Source organism: Falco peregrinus, chromosome 7 (genome assembly GCF_023634155.1).
Source record: "Falco peregrinus isolate bFalPer1 chromosome 7, bFalPer1.pri, whole genome shotgun sequence".
Lineage (NCBI taxonomy): Eukaryota > Metazoa > Chordata > Aves > Falconiformes > Falconidae > Falco > Falco peregrinus.
This window is the reverse complement of record NC_073727.1, coordinates 45,592,663-45,611,045: the sequence shown is the minus strand read 5'-3', so window position 1 is coordinate 45,611,045 and position 18,383 is coordinate 45,592,663. Positions and strand designations below refer to the sequence as shown.

Sequence of the window (18,383 nt, the reverse complement as noted above, 5' to 3'; positions counted from 1 at the left end):
GTCAGCTGCCACCATATTAAAAAGTTTACAGTTTGGCTGCTTATTTTGATTGGATTCCAGTTATGTAGCATTAGAGACCAGATGTTCCTGGTGTAACATGATAGTAATTTTTACTCTATTTTCTAATTTCTAGTCAAGGATAGATGATTTGATAAGACCAAGGCCTCTGTCAAACCTCCACCTTACTCTACCTCAAGCTGATCCCTTGACCTGAAAAAAAGAACAAACAGTTCTGCAGTAAAATTGTTTCATTGTGTGCTGTACTTAGTTGGTTTTAGATGAATACAGAGCACCAATAACATCGTTTTGGATAGTGTTTTTTTTCCTAGCTAAACATCATTTATGGTTGGGAAATAATTTTGTAGCAGGTTTAAGCACACATGTTTTAAAAGAAATTTGGAATAGAGGCTTGTTGGCAGTAATAAATTTAATACATTTATTGCTGAAATAATACGTTTGTATGCTGAAAATGTTTGTAATGACAATTGAGATGTACAGGGTAATAAATAAGGAAGTAGACCTCTGAAAGCAAAGGTACAAGTACCAAACTTGGTTGCAGCATATGGTAATTTAAGAATTTGTAAGGAAGTAGACCTCTGAAAGCAAAGGTACAAGTACCAAACTTGGTTGCAGCATATGGTAATTTAAGAATTTGTCATTACAAAATGTTTTTGCATATATCATTAGATATGCAATTGGAATTAGAGACTAATTTATCCCTGAGGCATAATTAATTATTGGTTGTTACTTTTATTTCATGTAGTTTTTGTTTGTTTCATAATTGCCCCATAGTGGTAGATATTAAAAAAAAATGTTCTATGCATAGGCCTTTTTAATTTTATAAACCTCTAGCCATTTTGAGCGGTCTTATTGGTTAAACATCAACACAAGCACATGGACCAGATGGCATTGTATTTCTCAGGCTAAGATCAATGAAGTCAAGGGACTTGTTCAAATCAATCTATTCTCTTTTGTGACTGCTTTAATTGTTCATTATTTTAATTATTCTACAGAAGTTACAATTTGTGTTTTCAATAGTACTTTTAAAGAACTTGTGAACATATATATTATGATTAGATGTGATTAAATGTATTGTGAATAGATGTTAGTTTCACTGTCTGTATCAATATTTTTGTGATACATTGTGATGGTAACCCTATCTTCTGCCTGAGATGTTAGATGCTGTACTAGATACTCAATGAAAACCAAGAGTATTATAAGGACTTTTGTTATGTCTGTGTGTAACTGTGTCCTTACTTTCCTTCTGGTTTTACAGGGCACAATGACTACATGTGTCCTGCTACTAACCAGTGCACCATTGACAAGAACAGAAGAAAGAGTTGCCAGGCTTGCCGACTAAGAAAATGCTATGAAGTGGGGATGATGAAAGGCGGTACGTACAGAGCGCTCAACAAATCCTCAGCACTGGTGTCTGCCTTCCTGGTTTTTAACTTCATTGGAGAACTGATATGGTTCCTAAAGGAAGAAAGAACTAATTTTATTAAGCTGAATTGTATTAAATCAGGGGGCCTCAAACTATGGCCCCCCAGGGTCATCAATCCAGCCCCCGGTATTTACAGACACCCCCGCTCCCCTGCCCCCCCCCCCCCCCCCCCCCCCCCCCAGGGGTTGAAGGGGGGAAACCAAGCAGCCGCAGATGACCTCCTGCCACTTCATCCATGCGCCGGCCCCCTGTTTAAAAAGTTTGAGGACCCCTGTATTAAATCAAAGAGTAATTAACTAAACCCCCAAACTCTCCCAAATACCATTTTATCAATCTTGCCCAAATTTTCATGAAAATTAATAGCAGCATTGACTTCAATGAAATTAGGATTCTTCTGGTAATATTTTTTTGGCGTCTTGTGGTAGATACCAGATCATGATGAATGAAACTTAACGCAAGATTTTGTAACACTTTGCAGTTCAGTGTAGAAAGCACTGGTAGCCTCAGATTAGTCCATATTAATTCAAATAAATTTCTGAATATGTAATACTTGTTCTGTGAATTCTGGAAGTCAATTCCTCTATTCCAGTACTGTACACATATTTTATATGTCAATTAATTTCACTCAAAAATACTAAAGGATCACTCATTTTATAAAAACTGAGCTAAATGTCATTTTCTTGAAACATACATGTGTAATAATGATGCCAAAGAAGAAGAATCAGACACTGAATATTTAGGATGAAGTAGAATACCACAAAATTACTTTATTTATATACACTTTTGAAGGAAAAAATAGAAATATGTGACAATATTGAACAATTGCTACGATGTGTTCTTAGGTGAAGAGTTCTTTTGTAACATACTTTGGATAAATCCTGATACCTGGCTTTCTCCTTTATGTTACAGTACATTATGTTTGTCAAAAGCAGATAGAAGTTAGCTATTATTAACACTTTTGAAAAAGCCCAGCTGCTCAGAATTAAGAATGTTTATGAACAAGAGACCATAAAGTTTCACATTCTCTTTAAAACAGAAGAATACCTTGTTGTAGCGTATTGAAATTATCATATTGCTTTTATTAATGAAGGGTAAACACTAGCTCTATTGAAACTTATTTCTATAGGAAAGTTCAGCAAACTGGTTAAGTGCTCACAAGAGAAAAGATTAGAGCCCATACCTTATGTGTGAAAGGAGCTAATTGTTGAATTAGAGATTGGTTGTCCCTTTCTCTGGCACACCTAATGTTTACTTATTCCACAAAAAATCTGGGGCAAAAGAAAGTAGCTCATCATGTTTATCCTTCCCACAACAAAGGATTGTTTGTAAGTCCAGTCAAGGTCAAGGCAGGCTATGTCTGGGAATCTTGGGAGAAAGAGTAAAGGGAAAAGGGTAAATGAAATCTAGCCATTTGTTGCTGCTCTTTGAGGTTGAATCTGCATTTTCCTTAACTCAAGGATTAAACAAGAGCTGAGAATGATGTTAATCTCAGCTTTGGGATGCAAGCAGGAGGAAGGTGTCAAAACTTTTTAGTTCTAGTACTTAAAGGCAGTAGTTGGTTTTTTTTTTTATTTAGTTTATGGATGCAGGGTTTTTTTATTTTATTTCTGTCTTAACATCATGGTGCATATGGCTAGAAATTTTTGAAGTAAAATGATCATAATTAGTATCACAGTTATGGTCCAAAGAAGTTAAAGTTTCAGATAAAGCAAACTAAAATCAGGAAATCCCATACAAAAATTTGCCATGGACATTTAGCTTTGACCGTTGTACATATGGCAAATCATAGCTAAGGTGCATCATTATGTTTTATGTTGATGATACTACATCTTTCATTAGGTATATTTCCACCTATTTATGCTCATATATATTTAGTTAATGATCCCCTGTACCAGTTTGATGTTTTTCACTTCTATTCTCTAAGATACATATTGCATTATGTTTTTCACTGTGCCCCATACATAATTGTTTCAATGACATAAATATTGCACAGTATTCTCAATTAGCATTCTGTAGACTAAAAAAATCCAAAAAAAGACTGCAATTTTATAAAAAATTTCTTTCTAGATGTTCTAGAATTTTTATTTCATATGGTGGTTCTCACTTCAGGAAAGTTCTGTGGATTTCATCCTTTCCTTTTGCAATGTTGTTTAGATTTCTACGGTCACTACAACAATCAGCAGTTCAAAAATAGTGTTGTGGGGTTTTGGTTTTTTTTTTTGTTTTATTTTAACTCAGGTTACCATTTACAAACAAGGAGATCAGGTGCATAAATTCTGCCTGCTGCTATAAGACCACTCATAATACACTGAAGTCCATCACTGGTTCACAGGCAAGGGTTTGAGAATATTTATTTTATGAAGTCTGGGGAAAATTTCTCAAGATCCCTCAGTTGCAGGTTATAAATATGGGATGCCTGCAGATGAAGTGTTCAAGAAAGGTGAAGTTAATGTAGGATAAATATAGCATTCAAGGTTCTGCAGGAGTCATTACCAATCCCATATTGTCCACATAACTGTGGGAGAAAGAAACCTTATCTTTAGTAATACTCGATAATTTTTACATTTCTCTCAATGAAGATAAAGGTTAAGTGAATATTCTAGGTATGCCATTTGGTTAACTTTTAAAGTGTTAACTTTAAAATGTTTTAAAATATTGTTGGTTATTTTTTCCTTTTCTCTGAGGAGATCTCTTAAGCTTTTCTATTTTAATAGATCTCTTATAACACTTCAACATATTTGAGTCATTTGTGCTGTGGTTAACGCAAGGTCCTCAGTTTTCTCTAATAATTCATTGTTCTCTTGATTGAATCTTTTAATTTAAATTATCTCCTTTTTTCCATATTGAAGGATTTGCCTTGTTTAAAGTCATTAATTTTATAATATATTTGAGAAATACTTAGTTGTGTCATATCTCACTTCTATATCTATTTCCACAATTTGTTTATGATTATATACCTTTTATTCATAGTGTAAAGCAGCTGTAACTTTTCTCTAAATATAATCTGTTTTCCTTCTACACTGAATTAGCTGAGGTTTCTTAATTGTCAAAGCAACTAACTTGTGACTTGTCTGTCAATTAACTTCTTAACAATAGTTGATACTAATTATTGAGTTTCAGCAAACATGGGGGAAGCTAGATAAAATTTTCATTAAAAGTCTGGTTAGTTTTAAACATAGTTTATAAGCTATGGTTGCTAGGTTTTTCTCATAGGAGGTCACTTGATGCAGCATAAAAAAGTTCACATATATTATCTTTAATAAAGTGAACACAACTGAAATACGTTTTTGGGGCTTCATTCAGAAAAAATGCAGCCTTCAAGTGGCTTGAGCTAAGCTGTAGGAACATTTATTTATGAGTTTCTGGGTAAGTTTTATGGGGTTTTTTTGGTCCCACTGTTCTTTCACCTTTTACAAACTTCTTTCAGTACTGAAGAGTTGTTTTCTTTCTCTCCTCTTATGTTTGTGTTTCCTTCTATATCTGTTACTTTGCTGTTTCGAGATAGACTGCTAGAATCTGATGTAGTCAGCATCTGAGGCAGAATTTATAGCAGTTATATTTTGTCCATATGCTTCACTCTCTTTCTGGATAAGCTGAAAAAACCTTAAAATTATGTGTTATTATTTAGTCTGTGCACCCCTGTTTGTATGTGAGTATAAAGCGGTCACATGGAGTAAGTTCCTTGTCATGTCCCTCTTTCTTCTGGTTGGGTAGCGGGGAACAGATGCCTTCTTTTCATTTATCATCCACTGATGCTTTCTTGAAGACTGTTTCTGTCCTAGTTTGGAGAAGCATATTCCAACTTACTATTTCACACAATAGTGGATCCCAGTTTCCAAATGGAGTTTTTACAGCAGTTGCAACCTTGAAGCTCCAACCATATGTATGGTCCAGGTGATGTCTGCTCCAACACAGATCTGGTTTTCAGTTTCTTCATTGTTTTAATGGCTTTCTGATGACTTGGCTCCAAAGGACCTCATTCTCTGAAATCAAAAGCACTTTATTTTTATTTTTATTTATGAATTAAGTATTTTTATAATTTAGTAAATAAATGGGAGTTTTCTAGTTATTAGCATGTTACATTCTTCCCCTCCTTTCATGTGTGACGGGGCAGATTTAACATCAACTGCTCTGTGGAATCAGAGCAAGAGCGTGCTAGTGAAATTAGTGGCTATGGCAAAAATTTGCCATGACTAGTTAAATGCTAGATCACTAATGGAAAAAACAGTTATTTGCCTGGTAGTCCATGTTTAGCCACCCCGAGACCTACATAATTCTGTCAGCTGTTAAATGCTGATGGCTTCCCAACCTCAAGTCCTATCAAATGTGACATTCAAGAATGCTCATGTGCTAGGTCCAGACGGTGATCCTGTATACAACCAGGGGTATTTACTGTCTTTGACGAGCCTGAAATTTCATGTTGTAGACAGAAGACTCTGAGTGTTGTTTTCTGTGAAAATGAAATTCAGCATTACAGTGCATTTGAAGCCTACATCCTTCCCTGTTAGCTTCACAAAGCATCTGAGAACCCTTCAGAGATTACTGCAGTACCACCCAGGGAATAAAAGCCTGTGTTTGCCATAACCATGTGCTATAATCACATGTCAGGTGCCTGTAGACTGCAATCTCCAATCCAAAGATTGGAGCCTAGAGACTGGAGGCTTTCATTTTTTTCTTTTACATTCTCTTGAAACAGTTACCCATGTACCAACATGGCAATTCCCTCTGATTCAGTGGGACAACGTTGCTGAAATTTAAGACAAATTTTTACAGGGAAAATTAAAAAAAACACATTTGGCATCCTCACAGAGAAGAACCTTGCTGATTTTTGTCTTTAAATGGAGAGAGCTATGCTCCCTTGCTGAACTCTATATTTGTTCCTGCTGAAAGGCTAGAGAGTTATTGAAATTGTTCTCAAAAGCAGAGGTAAATTGATGTCTGATGCAACCATTGGAAGGGCTCCAGACTTTCTAGTTTTCCACGTAATTATCTTTTAATGAAATATTATAATAAAAATAGAAATTAGTGAATGAAAGGAAATGGATTAACAATGTGAAGCTATTTCGGTTTGTCTGAGGACATTTATCAGACATACTGTTCTGTACTCAGCCAAATAATTGTGTAGGTGGAGCCTGATAAATGTATGAGGAAATGTACATTTTTAAGATGTAATTGATGGGCTGAAAGCATGTACTCAAACAGCACTTGAAGCAAAGTTTTTTGAGTTTAGAACATCCTCCTGGAAAAGAAGATGGAATTGAAACCAGACTTTTTAGTGAAATGTTTCTTTTTCCCTTTGCACACGTGCAAAGTGGATTGTTGCCATTGAATTGTCCCAAGATATAATGTTCCACTGTTCTGCCCCCAAAATAAGAAAAAGACACCATTGTTGTGACCATTTTGCTAAGAATATTTTATCTTCCTGTTCCACTTCACAGAACGATCTGGGCTAGAAGGATCCCCAGGAGGTCTCTTGTTGGGCTACCTGCTCAAAGCAGGTTCAATACTGAATTTAGACAAGGTTAAGACTTTTTGCAGTCAGGTGTAAATGGGACAACGTGTGTTATGCTTATTTATATTCTAGAGCTGGTTATGGAAAAACATTTTAATCCTGAAGAATTTTTGATGGTTTAGTCTTGAACACAAGACTGTAAAGCTAATTATATCTGTGTATTTGTTTACATTTGGGTTTTGGCCTTTACATACTCAAAGATTCCTAACTAGGAATTAATTTAGTTGTGATATTACTTAGGAATAGATACAGCAATAAGGCAGTCCCCATTTAAGTTGCTCATTAATTTTAAATGAAATCCTTGCTGTGTCTCCACTGCTCTCTGCTACTTGTTCATACTACAGGTACCTCAGGGTGTCACTGTACGTTCACTGGTTTTGAGAAAGCCTATCCATGTCAGAGCAGTTGGTGTCTTCTTGCAGAGCTTAAGAAATTCCTAGAACGTTAGAGCTTCTGGTTCTTCACTTGGTTAGGTATTTACAGTTCAATTCTAGCACTATCAGTCCTGATACATCAGGACAAATAGCTTCAATACCCTAATTAATTTATCTAATTTCTAAAATGTAACAGTTACAATTTCTCACTGTCTTTGAGAATTACACTAATGAACTTATAGTCCTAAAATTGCTTGTTTTTTTCCAAATCGCAGTTGATGTATGTTTCTTGTAAAGGCTTTACTATGACCCCTAAAATGTCTGTGGCTTCACTGTAAATATTGCCTAGAAATATGGCTGTTGCCATACTTACTGTTGCTAAAACCTAGTATGATTTGTGCAGGATTGTCAGCACTGAAAGGGATTCAGTTGAATGATGGATTAATTGACTTTTCTTGCTTGTCTTCTACATGTCCTCTGATGCTCTTTAAAACACCTGCTATGAATGCCAAAGTCTGAATGCCAAAATATAGATTAGGATAAATCATGTCTTGCACCTTCATCTGTAATTAATAGATCATTGATTCTCCCACTGTGCATTATGAATAGTCATTAGACACCCCAAATTACATTTGCCTGCTTGTTAACAGCATATTTTTGCCACCAGGTCTTTAAAAACTTTACATGGAAGACCAGTTTTATGATTTGCATTGTAGCTGATAGGAATACTGGGGCACTGTGACATGTAATGTGACTTGATCACTGAGCAAACTGGTGGCAGAGCCAGGAGTCGAACCAAAATATTTGAATGCAAGCCCTTAGCCCTAAATCCCCCTGCTGTGGCTTCTCTTTCCCTCTTTTTTAATAGTCCTAGAGGAATAAAAAGGCCGCAGTTTGGGAAAGGATGAGAGAGTGGTTTTGAAAAAAAACAAGCCACCCACATAAACAGATATACATCTTTCATCAACCACAAAGGAACAGGGAAAATTCCAACATCCAGGTGCACAGAGCAAACTCAAATCTGTTATTTATTTATACGACTGTCTAGATATTCTTGTCAGAAACAAGGCTATTAAGCACTGTCACTTGAGGCAGGCCTGTTCAACATTAAACATTAACTTCCAACTAATTTGTTTAGAAGATTTCAGACAGTGTTTCTCATTAAATTGCCAACCCACCTGGGCTTTCAGCAAAATTTACATTTCTGTTTGATTTTCTGAAAGAGAAATAGATATGAAATAAAGGGGCTGATTGTCTCAATCATATTCAAAAGAAGTAATTTATTAAACCAATAAATTTTGGATTTGGAAAGTGGTGTTACTTTCCTGTGACCAAATAATGTATTTATGTAAAGAGAACCAAACAGAAAAACTCTCAAAATGACCTTGGGAGGACCATCATGTTGAGATACATTACAACATTAGGACCTACTTTGCAGTCATAGCTTCAGCTATCTCTAATTGTTATAAATCTATCAAGAATGTAATTATATTCCTGACCTATATGTATGTACAGAAGCTACATTGACCTTACATTTTAGAGGCAGCTGTAGGATTTGATTTTATTTCCAGTGAAGCATTAAAAAACTATTGAATTCAGCAGAGGTATGCCTAATGAGGTCTATCCACAAAGCAAAATCACTGTAAGAGGTCATTAGGAGACAGCTACTTTGCTGGCATCCACCTTTTAAACTTGAAAGCCAGTTGGCTTAGATGCTCAGGTTTGTGCCCGTAAGAGAACTGTTGACTTGTTCACATCGTGTTCCTTTTGCAGTCACTTACTTTTGCCAATGGCAGCAATGACACCAAAGTGAGTCTGAAGTGAGTCCCAGAGCTCTTCTCTAGCAGTTTACTAAACGCCTTCTGCATTAGGACATTTGAGAGAGGCTTTTGGATTTCTAGCCTCTTCAGCTCTCACTTCAGTTTCAGAAAGGTTCCCCTACTCCCCAAATAAAGAATTTCTGGCATAGAAAAACCTGGTTTCTTCTTTTGTGAGCATTGGTGTAAAGGATTTATGTGGCTTTTCTGCCACGGCCTGTTCTTTGCATGCTCCTTTAATACTCTGATCATCAACTGGGCTCTAAGGTCTCTGGCTTTCTGAAGAGTGCCTTCTTATTTATAACATCTTTTACTTACCACATGCATTTAGTCTTTTATTCTCAGGCAGGGTTTGTTTTACAAAACACCAGATATTCCTTCTCTCTGGCAATTTTCAACATAATTCTGATGAGGTAGATCTGTCTCGAAGAGTAACAAAATTGTTTAGAAAGGAAGGTATTTCCAAGCAAGTTTGAAATACCCCTTTAACAAACTGACAAAATTACAGGTTGTTAATGCTGCAAGGCTGTGCGTGTGTATAGATGCGTCAGATGTCACTTATCACCTGGGGTCTGCTGATGAGGAGCAGAACTGTGGACAAAGACCCTTGGGTTCAAAGGTTGGTCCAGCCTCGGTGGTTAGCTGGTAAAGCATTGACCAATCGCTGTTACCAAAACCAATCATAGATCTGTCTTTTTTTTTGTCCTCTTAGGAAAAAAGACAGAATTAATTCCTTTTCTGTTCTGTCATGATTTCCACACCCCCCTCCGTGCCCCCCCCCGAGTATGGCCACAAACTGTTGATTGCTACCGTGAGTTTCAGCATGGTTCCCACACCACCCTCAGTCATTATTGCCATTCTGACTTTGTTCCTCCAATTTATTTATGAGCCAGATGCCTTAATTTTGTAACCCTGTTTAACCTAGGTGTAGCACCCTTTTCCTGTGTGTAAGGTTGTCCTTTCCCATAATGTTTCCACCATCTCTGTTCTGAACTTGCTCTTCCTAGGAGTTGCAGCAGCTGTGTTGCTGAAATGGAAAGGGAAGCAGTAAAAGGAAAAAGTCTGCATTATCAGGAAGCCACAAATAGGGAAGAAAATCTTCAAAACTAAAAATGCATTTCTGAGCAATTTTTTTTTAAGTAGGAGCTTCTTCCCTGGGTTAAAAAAAACCCTACTGTGCCATTACTCAAATTGTGACTATATGTAAACACTAATACTAAAACCATCTTCTGTTATTTTGTTAAAGAGCCTTTCTATTGTCACTGAATCACAATGTGAAGCCAAGACTATATATATGAATAACCTGATTGTTTGCATGCATCAGAGCTAGCACATGCTAGAAAAAGAAAACTATTTGTGTGCTTGGAGTTTTAAGATTGAAATGTTTGTTAAGTCATACACACATGCATACTAACATGAGATGGGTAAGGTTTACCAGTGGTGATTAAGGTGTTGCTTTTAATTTTCTTGCTTGCTTACTGTGTGATTTTAAGTCTTTGTACATTGATTTTAATGTTTTGGGTTGTTGGAAAGTTAAAACCATTATGTATTGAAGAGCCCTGAGATCTTCAGGTGGAAGAGATTAAAATGTGTTCCAGCAAGAGAGCACCTGACATCTCATAGCTTTATCATGGATACAACCTATGACGAATCACATTTTTTTTCTACTCATATGATGTTTAGGATGATATATGTTATGACAACTATGAAAACTGCTAAAAGCAGAATTTTACTGTAGAAAAATGAAAAATGTTACCAATTTTACTGCAGATCATATGGGGGCGGGAGTCCCAAATAAAAAATACACCCCTAATCTGTGTTTCTATAAAGAGCGATAAGTGACTAACTAGTTCTTTCTGTTAAGGCATTGCCCATGAAAAGAAGTAAGGATTAGAGTTAAAGGTTCTTTTAGTATTTTAAAATACTGTAGTGCAGTATAAACTCAGCAAGTGCACGGAAAAGATGCAGTTAAATTTTGTGTAGGGAAAAAACACATGAATACACTGGCTATATCTTAAAGCAAAGGTTTTGTAAAGACAGTCTTATTTGTCCCAGTCATTGCATAAAAAGCAAAAATAATACCATGTCTTCATTCTGAAAGAAGAAAGATACACCAGGAAAAAAAAAATAGTAATTAGCCTGAATGGAGTACATCACCTCTGCAAATGTATAAAGTGATGAAAAATTATGCAGGCAGCAATTAGAATTACTTCCCAATCCAGTAATTATGTTCTGATTATTAAATAAATCTTAGAAACATTAATTAATCCAATTTCCCACATCAGTTGTCTTCCCCTTTTCAGATCTCCATCATTTCTCTTTCTAGCTGTTTCAATTTTGCTTTCTATCTGTTCTGCTTTTCCTGTGATTCTCCTGCAAATATCATCTCCTGAGGTTGAGTGAGGGCTCTCATTGCTTATCTTTCTTTCCCTAAAGATTCTCTCAGGAGGCAAAGAATCTTAATTATACGTATAGAAAACATATGTAATAAAATGTGAAATAAGACCTGTTTCCAAAAGAACTTATATAGCAGTTTCTAAGATAAAATACTGTCTCATTTCACTGTATGGACCTGGAATTCTGAAGCCAAATGTGCCACCACTTCTGCTTGTGCAGCATGTGCTTCCTGCACCTATCTTGGAGAGACTGCTGTGCTTTTGCACATTTATTGGCAGAGTTAAAAACCAGAAAATTGCATCAAAAGTTAATATATTTTGATGGTCCAGCTACACAATACTAATGAACTTCTAGATTTCTTGAAAGAAGGTGGTTATTTTACGTAATCTTAGTCTCATGTTGCTGTAAGGTTCTTCTAAGGTAAACAGTATTGGACTGAGCCAGTTTTACTGAATGGGATATTCTGAGAAAAATACCATAGTTACAACATCCTTATCAGTTAATAGAAGACAAGAGATACTGTTCCTGCCTAAATTAAAAATTTGCATAATTGCATTCCGCCTACTTACATTTTTCAATAAAATACAATAGTTATGTCCTCTCCCAAACTAGAACAGTGTTGTCAGGTGACTAATGTGTGTTACACAATGACAGCTACAATTAAATTGATGGAAAATAATTTTCTGTGTATGATATTTATAGTCATGATTTATATTAATGGTTGTTTAAAGTTGCAAAGTGAAATTCTCATGTTAGAAAATACAGAAATTATTGGTGTGACCTATATTGAACCACCTTATAGTATGATACTACTAGTATCCTTTGTCCTCCACAAAACTGCAGATTTGTTCCTCTTGCCACTGTTAAAAATGTATTGTGAGACTACTAATTGATTCTGCAGATTGTTTACAAGGTGAAGCACAGAGATGTATTTGAAACAGAAACTTAAAGTCCAAAGTTTTTTAGGTTGTAGGCATTGCTCAGGGCTGACACCTCACCTTTTCTGAGGTGATCCAGGAGATTGCATATCCAGGAGAGTTTGTTTTCATGAGTCTGGGCTCTACATGTAAAATGCCTGAAGCCTTCTCAATGATTGATGGCCACTGATACAGATAATAAAAAAATGACTTGCTGAAAATCTGTATATGAAAACATGGTTAGAGGACTAAGGCCTCTGTAGACTATTGAGATAGGTTTCATTCCAAAAATACTGGGGAATGTGGTTGGTTTGGGTTTTTTCTGCATTTGCAGGTAAACCAAGATAAGGTTAAATACACAATTCACCTGAGAGCTTTAACCTTCAAAGAAAGGTACTATCTGTAGAAAATAGTGTTACTGCAGGTTTTGCTTGCAGCTATTGGAAAGCTGCTTGGAACTCCAGTAAAACTGAAATGGAGCATGAATAGATGGGCTAGTAAACAGGCTGCAAAGGAGCAGGCTTTACAATGACAGGCAGATGCACTTTCTGTGCTGATACCCACCCCTCACATGAACAAGCAGAGTGGATGTTGTGTGTATGGGGGAAAGACAAGAAGAAGGTATTGCATTTTTTGTATCCTGTTGATGAAAATAGCACAATAAGTATTCCAGATAGCAAGTGGGTACTGCAAACAAGACAAAAAGCAATAGCTGCTGTGTTTAGGATTTCCAGAATAGTAAACAATAGGAAGGACATAAAAGTATCTCAACTCTTTCAGTTTTACCAAATAACCAGGTTTTTTTCAGTCCTAGTGCCAAGAAAAGTTTATTGGGTTTTATCGAATCTGTTCCCATTTATTGCAACCAATGAACATTCTTTACTTGACAAATATTCCTACAAAATTTCTAATAATAAAGAAGTCAAAGAATATTATATAAAACAATTAATAGGACATATATTTAAATAGAACAAAATTTGAGATTACACATACATCTCTAAATTTAAAATGCATAATTCTATCGTTCATATAGAGCAAAGCAAATTTTATTCTATTTGTTCTCTTCTTCCTCCAAATATTCTTGAATATTTTAGATAATACTGAGTATGTAAAGGTGGAGTGTTGTTCTTAGCATAGGTAGGAAGAAGCTGATTGTTGGATGGTTGAGATTCAATATTCATACAATGCATTCTTAATTTAGGATTTTTAAAAAATAATCTGGATTTGGGTTGTTTTGTGGGTCTTTGGTTGGGGTTTTTTTTTGGTGTTTTTTCTTTGGGGGGGGGAGTTAATCACGTATGGGGAAACACTAGTGAAGTGTTTCATTTGGTTAACATTGCCTCCATGGTCCATAGGAAATTGTATTGCTGATCAGGTTCTGCTGGTTGAAGTGTATAATCGCTCAGCAGTTTTGAAACTTGCCTCTGTATCTAAAAGACTGACTGAATTTCTATATGAAGCTTTATAAAACTATCTTTAAAAATCTTGGCTCTTGTAGTTTTAAAACTCAAGTGGAAATTGTTCTAGTGCTTTTGCAACATACATAGTACTTCCATTTTTGGTAGAATATTGTTTTTCATAACATTTTACAATTCAGGTTCCTTTATTGGCTGAACTGTGGAATCAAAATTAATGCATTCGTATATTTAAAAGAACTTTACAGGATCGTTGCACTTTTGGCAATGAAACTGTAGCTTGATGGAGTTGCTGGTTTTGGAATTAGTGACTGTGCATGTCTATTATCTCTTTTTAACAGAGATAAAATTTGATTAAGCTGAAGGAGATTTGGAGGTACTTGCATTTTTCAGAGAGGTACTCATTCCTATTTGGTCCAAGAAAATGAATAATAAAATCACTATGTCGCTTGTCCATCTAGGGGTTAGGTGAAGATTTAGTAGTAATTTATAGAAATCTCTGATGAGTATGATGCTTATACAAATTGAAAGACCTTTTTGTCTGTTATCCTAAAAGCTGCTGATGTGATGCAGAAGGAATGCATACTCTTATTGACTTTTTTTTTCAGATCTGGTTGCTACAAAACCCAGTGTAGGCTTACTATGTTTCATTGGCAGTTTTTTAAAAAGCCTGAAATAAAAAAGTAAAAATAAATTTGTGGGGGCATCTTCTCCAAACTGGTTATGTTCAACTTTGCTCTATGCACCACTTTTTTCAAGATGAAGAAAAGCCAGTGGGAAGCTTGCAGGTGAATTAAAAATAAAACTATTTTTCATAGTTAGAATCTAGTTGATTTGTAAGCAGCTAAATATGCTTACATTGCCACCTTCCCTCTGTTATGTCAAATTCTCATCACCTCTGTGTTTTACTTAATAAGGCAGGCCTGCCATAGGTAATAAGCAAAACCAAAATAAATCTTTCTGATCTTCCAGTAATCTATGCCATGGAGATTTAAGCCAAAGGTACCCTATCTGTGTTTATTACCTCTTAATGAATTATTTTCTCTATCAAATTTGGCCTACAACTTTCTAATATATACCAATTTCTAATTGTTTCACATTTTCAGCTTTGGTTCTGCATGGTGTGAAAGAGAACCTCTTCTTGTCTGTCCTGAACCTTGTATGGGATAGTTTCTTTTGATACAATTTTGTATTAGAAGAAAAGCATCAGTGTTCATATTATCTTGTTATTCATCATCTTGTTACTCCTGATTTTGTAGTCTTGCATTTGGATGGCAGGCCGAGAGACCTAGTCAATTTAGCTGTTTCTTGCACCAAACTTGTTTTACACTTTGGGTCATCTTACTTGTTTTTCTCTTACCCTTTTTTCATTTCTTTTATATCTCTTTTGAAAATGGAAAGAACAGAACTGTACACACTGTTAATTGTAGTGTGTCTCATGAGTTAATAAAATCTGTGATTTATGAAGATGCTCTGTCCTCCCTTCCTCTCCTAGTAACTCCTAGACTTCTATTTACTTTCTAAACTAACTTATCTGATGGTTTTATAGTATTATTCTAACCCCAAGATCTTGTTTCTGAATTATGCCAATTTTGAGTCCATCTATTTATGAGTATGTTGAACAGCACAGGCCCCAAGGAAATTCTCTTCAAATTTCCCCAAAGAAATTTCTCTTCAAAAGGAAATTGCTGGATGAGCAGCTGTAGAATTTGGGATGTGAGAAAGTTAACCAATGCTTTAGTGTGTATGTGTGGCTTGGTTCACGTGATTGTGTTTGCATTTTTCACAGGGCAATTTTAATTAAAAAACATTACGTTGATATAAAGCATACAACAAAAATATCTGTTACAGATATAGTATGCACGATATTCAGTACTGCAACAAAGTAAGCTAGTGATGAGAATAACCTACAGTGAATGTTTTTCCAAAATAAGTCTTGCATTTTTTCTTAATAGCAGGAATCTCCCCCTCCTCTCCCAAACAGAAACAGCTTAGTGGTAGGAAAAACTGGTATTGCTGAATGAAAAATGGCAGCAGGAATGCACTTGAGACTTTTGGTTTGCAACTAGTTTAACAAATGGGAAAATATAAAGAGGTTAAGCAGTAGGAGTGATGAAAGATCTGTTGAATTCACTTTATCTGGAAAGATTAATAGTATGGAATCAGGAGGCCTACATTTTGAATTAATTAGATGAAAAGTGATTGATCTTCAAATACTAATTCGGTGAAAATATCACTATATTCAAAGAAAGAGGCAAACAGATATAAAGATCCTCTCCGCTCTTTTGAGATTGAGAAAGAACACCTGTTGATATGATTCAACATTATATGAAGGAATATTGGATATGAGATGAAGATGTTGCTAACAGACTGGGAATCTAAATGTTTAAATTTTTGTGGTGTGAAAAACGCGAAGAAAAGATGGTGTTTCTCACTCCTCTACCTATGAAAAAGCCCTGTATTGATCACTTGGAAGTGCTGGCAGGTCTTAAAACTAAGTTTTGGGGGGTTTTTTTGCTTTTTAAAAATCATTTTCTCTTCTCCATTTTTTGAATAGTTTGCCTCCTCCTTCTCTGTAGATTCTTCTTTTGATTTTCAAGCTGGGACTAGTGATGTTTTTCCATATTGCATGAGAATTTCAGAATAAGCCCCATCACAAGCTGCCTTCTCCTCATAGATCAACTCCTTGTGTGCTTTTCTTATTATCTCTTTGCCCCTTGCCCCCATTTGATGGTTGATTTAAGTTTTTAACTCAGCCTTAAAATGCCTGTGCCTCCTCCACTTTCACAGACTTAATCTTCCCTTTATGGTTGGAGTCCACGTGGGTTTTATCGTTGTATTTTTCTTGTAACCTTTCCACAAAGAGAGATTTTGTACCACTGTAAGGTCTTATGTTGTTCTAATTGATGTGGCTGACTTGATAATATCCCAAGGTTCAGGGTCATGTGGTGCTAAGCACATTGCAGAAACGTGCGGTAATAACAAAGACAGTTTCTGTTGTCATTATTACAGCCTTTTGACAGTGGGTCTCCCACATTAGATTCTGAGGTTGCAATTATCTTTCGTTTTGTCACTTCTGTTTATTGACTTATATGACATTCTTTATTGCTGTACAAGCTTATCTTAAAATAGGATTTTTTTAATAGTGTTTATGTAATTATGAAGATCACAGGCTCAATAATAGGATGATGTTTAATTAAGATAATTAGTGAACTTGAGCAAAACTTTCTTGGATAGTTTTTGAGAGCTACTTCTGTGATCCATCTGGCCCACCTAGATCATTAAGTTATCATTGATCATTTTTAGAATACTTGTCTGCTAGAGGTTGGGACATTGAAGTTTGTGCTGTAATGAATACTTACTCCCAGTTACTGACTTCCCTTTGTGGGGCTAAGGCGTTATACAGTGTCACTAGAGTCCTGTATAAGCCCAACTGATCTGAATTTTAGGGAAGAGTGCAGTATTCCTGATAGTATACTTTTAAAAATTCTTTTTCTCTCCAGCTACTGATGTAAGATTCCATATATAGGAAGTCTTCAGAAAATAAATCAAGAGTTAATGCTACCTGGGCCTACCGATAACAGCTGCTGATTGGCTGAAGCCACATGTATGTGATACATATGTTCAAGGAAAAGAGTTCATTATGTTCTTGTGTGTCTCTAGGAATCCGGAAAGACCGCAGAGGTGGGCGAGTGATGAAACAAAAACGTCAAAGAGAGGAGCAGGATTCCAGGAACGGGGAAGCTTCTTCTACGGAGCTGAGAGCTCCCACCCTTTGGACAAGTCCACTGGTGGTTAAACATAAGAAGAGCAGCCCAGCCCTCTCCCTGACAGCAGAACAGATGGTCAGTGCCTTGCTGGAAGCTGAGCCACCCATAGTTTATTCTGAATATGACCCAAATAGACCATTCAATGAAGCCTCTATGATGACCCTGTTGACGAACCTTGCAGACAGAGAATTAGTGCACATGATCAACTGGGCAAAGAGAGTTCCAGGTAAGGAAAAAAACCCAAACCCAATGGACTATAGAAACCTTTATGTGGCAAACCAATAGAAAAAAGACACACTAGTTTTCACACTACATGTTCTGATTCATGCAAATTATTCAAGTATAAATACATAAAATATCACAAATTTTATGCTAAATTAGTTGATAAAAACCCTATAATGCAATGTAAGTGACTTTTGAAGAAAGATTTATTTAAGAGAAGATATTTCCCCACAGTATAGAATGTTAGGCTGTTTTCTGATTGCAAATCCTTTTTTTCAGATAAAACCTAGCAAATTTAAAGGTAAAAACAGATTACTAAAAGCCAAATCTGACCAATTGGTTCTAATAAATTTATGTTACTTATTTAGATCTCTCTTGAAAGAAAAGTTTACTCTCATGTCTGTAAAGTAAGCCATAAATTCAGAATCACTACTAAATCCCTAAGTATTAGTATTATTTATTTGATTGGCAGTTTATCTTTTTGAGCATGAATTACAGATATTCCATGAATTCTG

At 35.7% G+C, this 18,383-nt stretch overlaps 1 protein-coding gene across 2 annotated transcripts in view; it reads left to right on the top strand.

Moving 5' to 3' along the window:
• The window catches only part of ESR1 (estrogen receptor 1), a 114,785-nt gene that overhangs the window by 44,981 nt on the left and 51,421 nt on the right, over nucleotides 1–18,383 (top strand). For both annotated transcript variants that reach the window (XM_055810944.1, XM_055810945.1), the window contains exons 3-4: nucleotides 1,277–1,393; nucleotides 17,540–17,872. In XM_055810944.1, coding sequence (XP_055666919.1) covers nucleotides 1,277–1,393; nucleotides 17,540–17,872 — 450 coding nt within the window. The remainder of the gene's footprint in view (nucleotides 1–1,276; nucleotides 1,394–17,539; nucleotides 17,873–18,383) is intronic.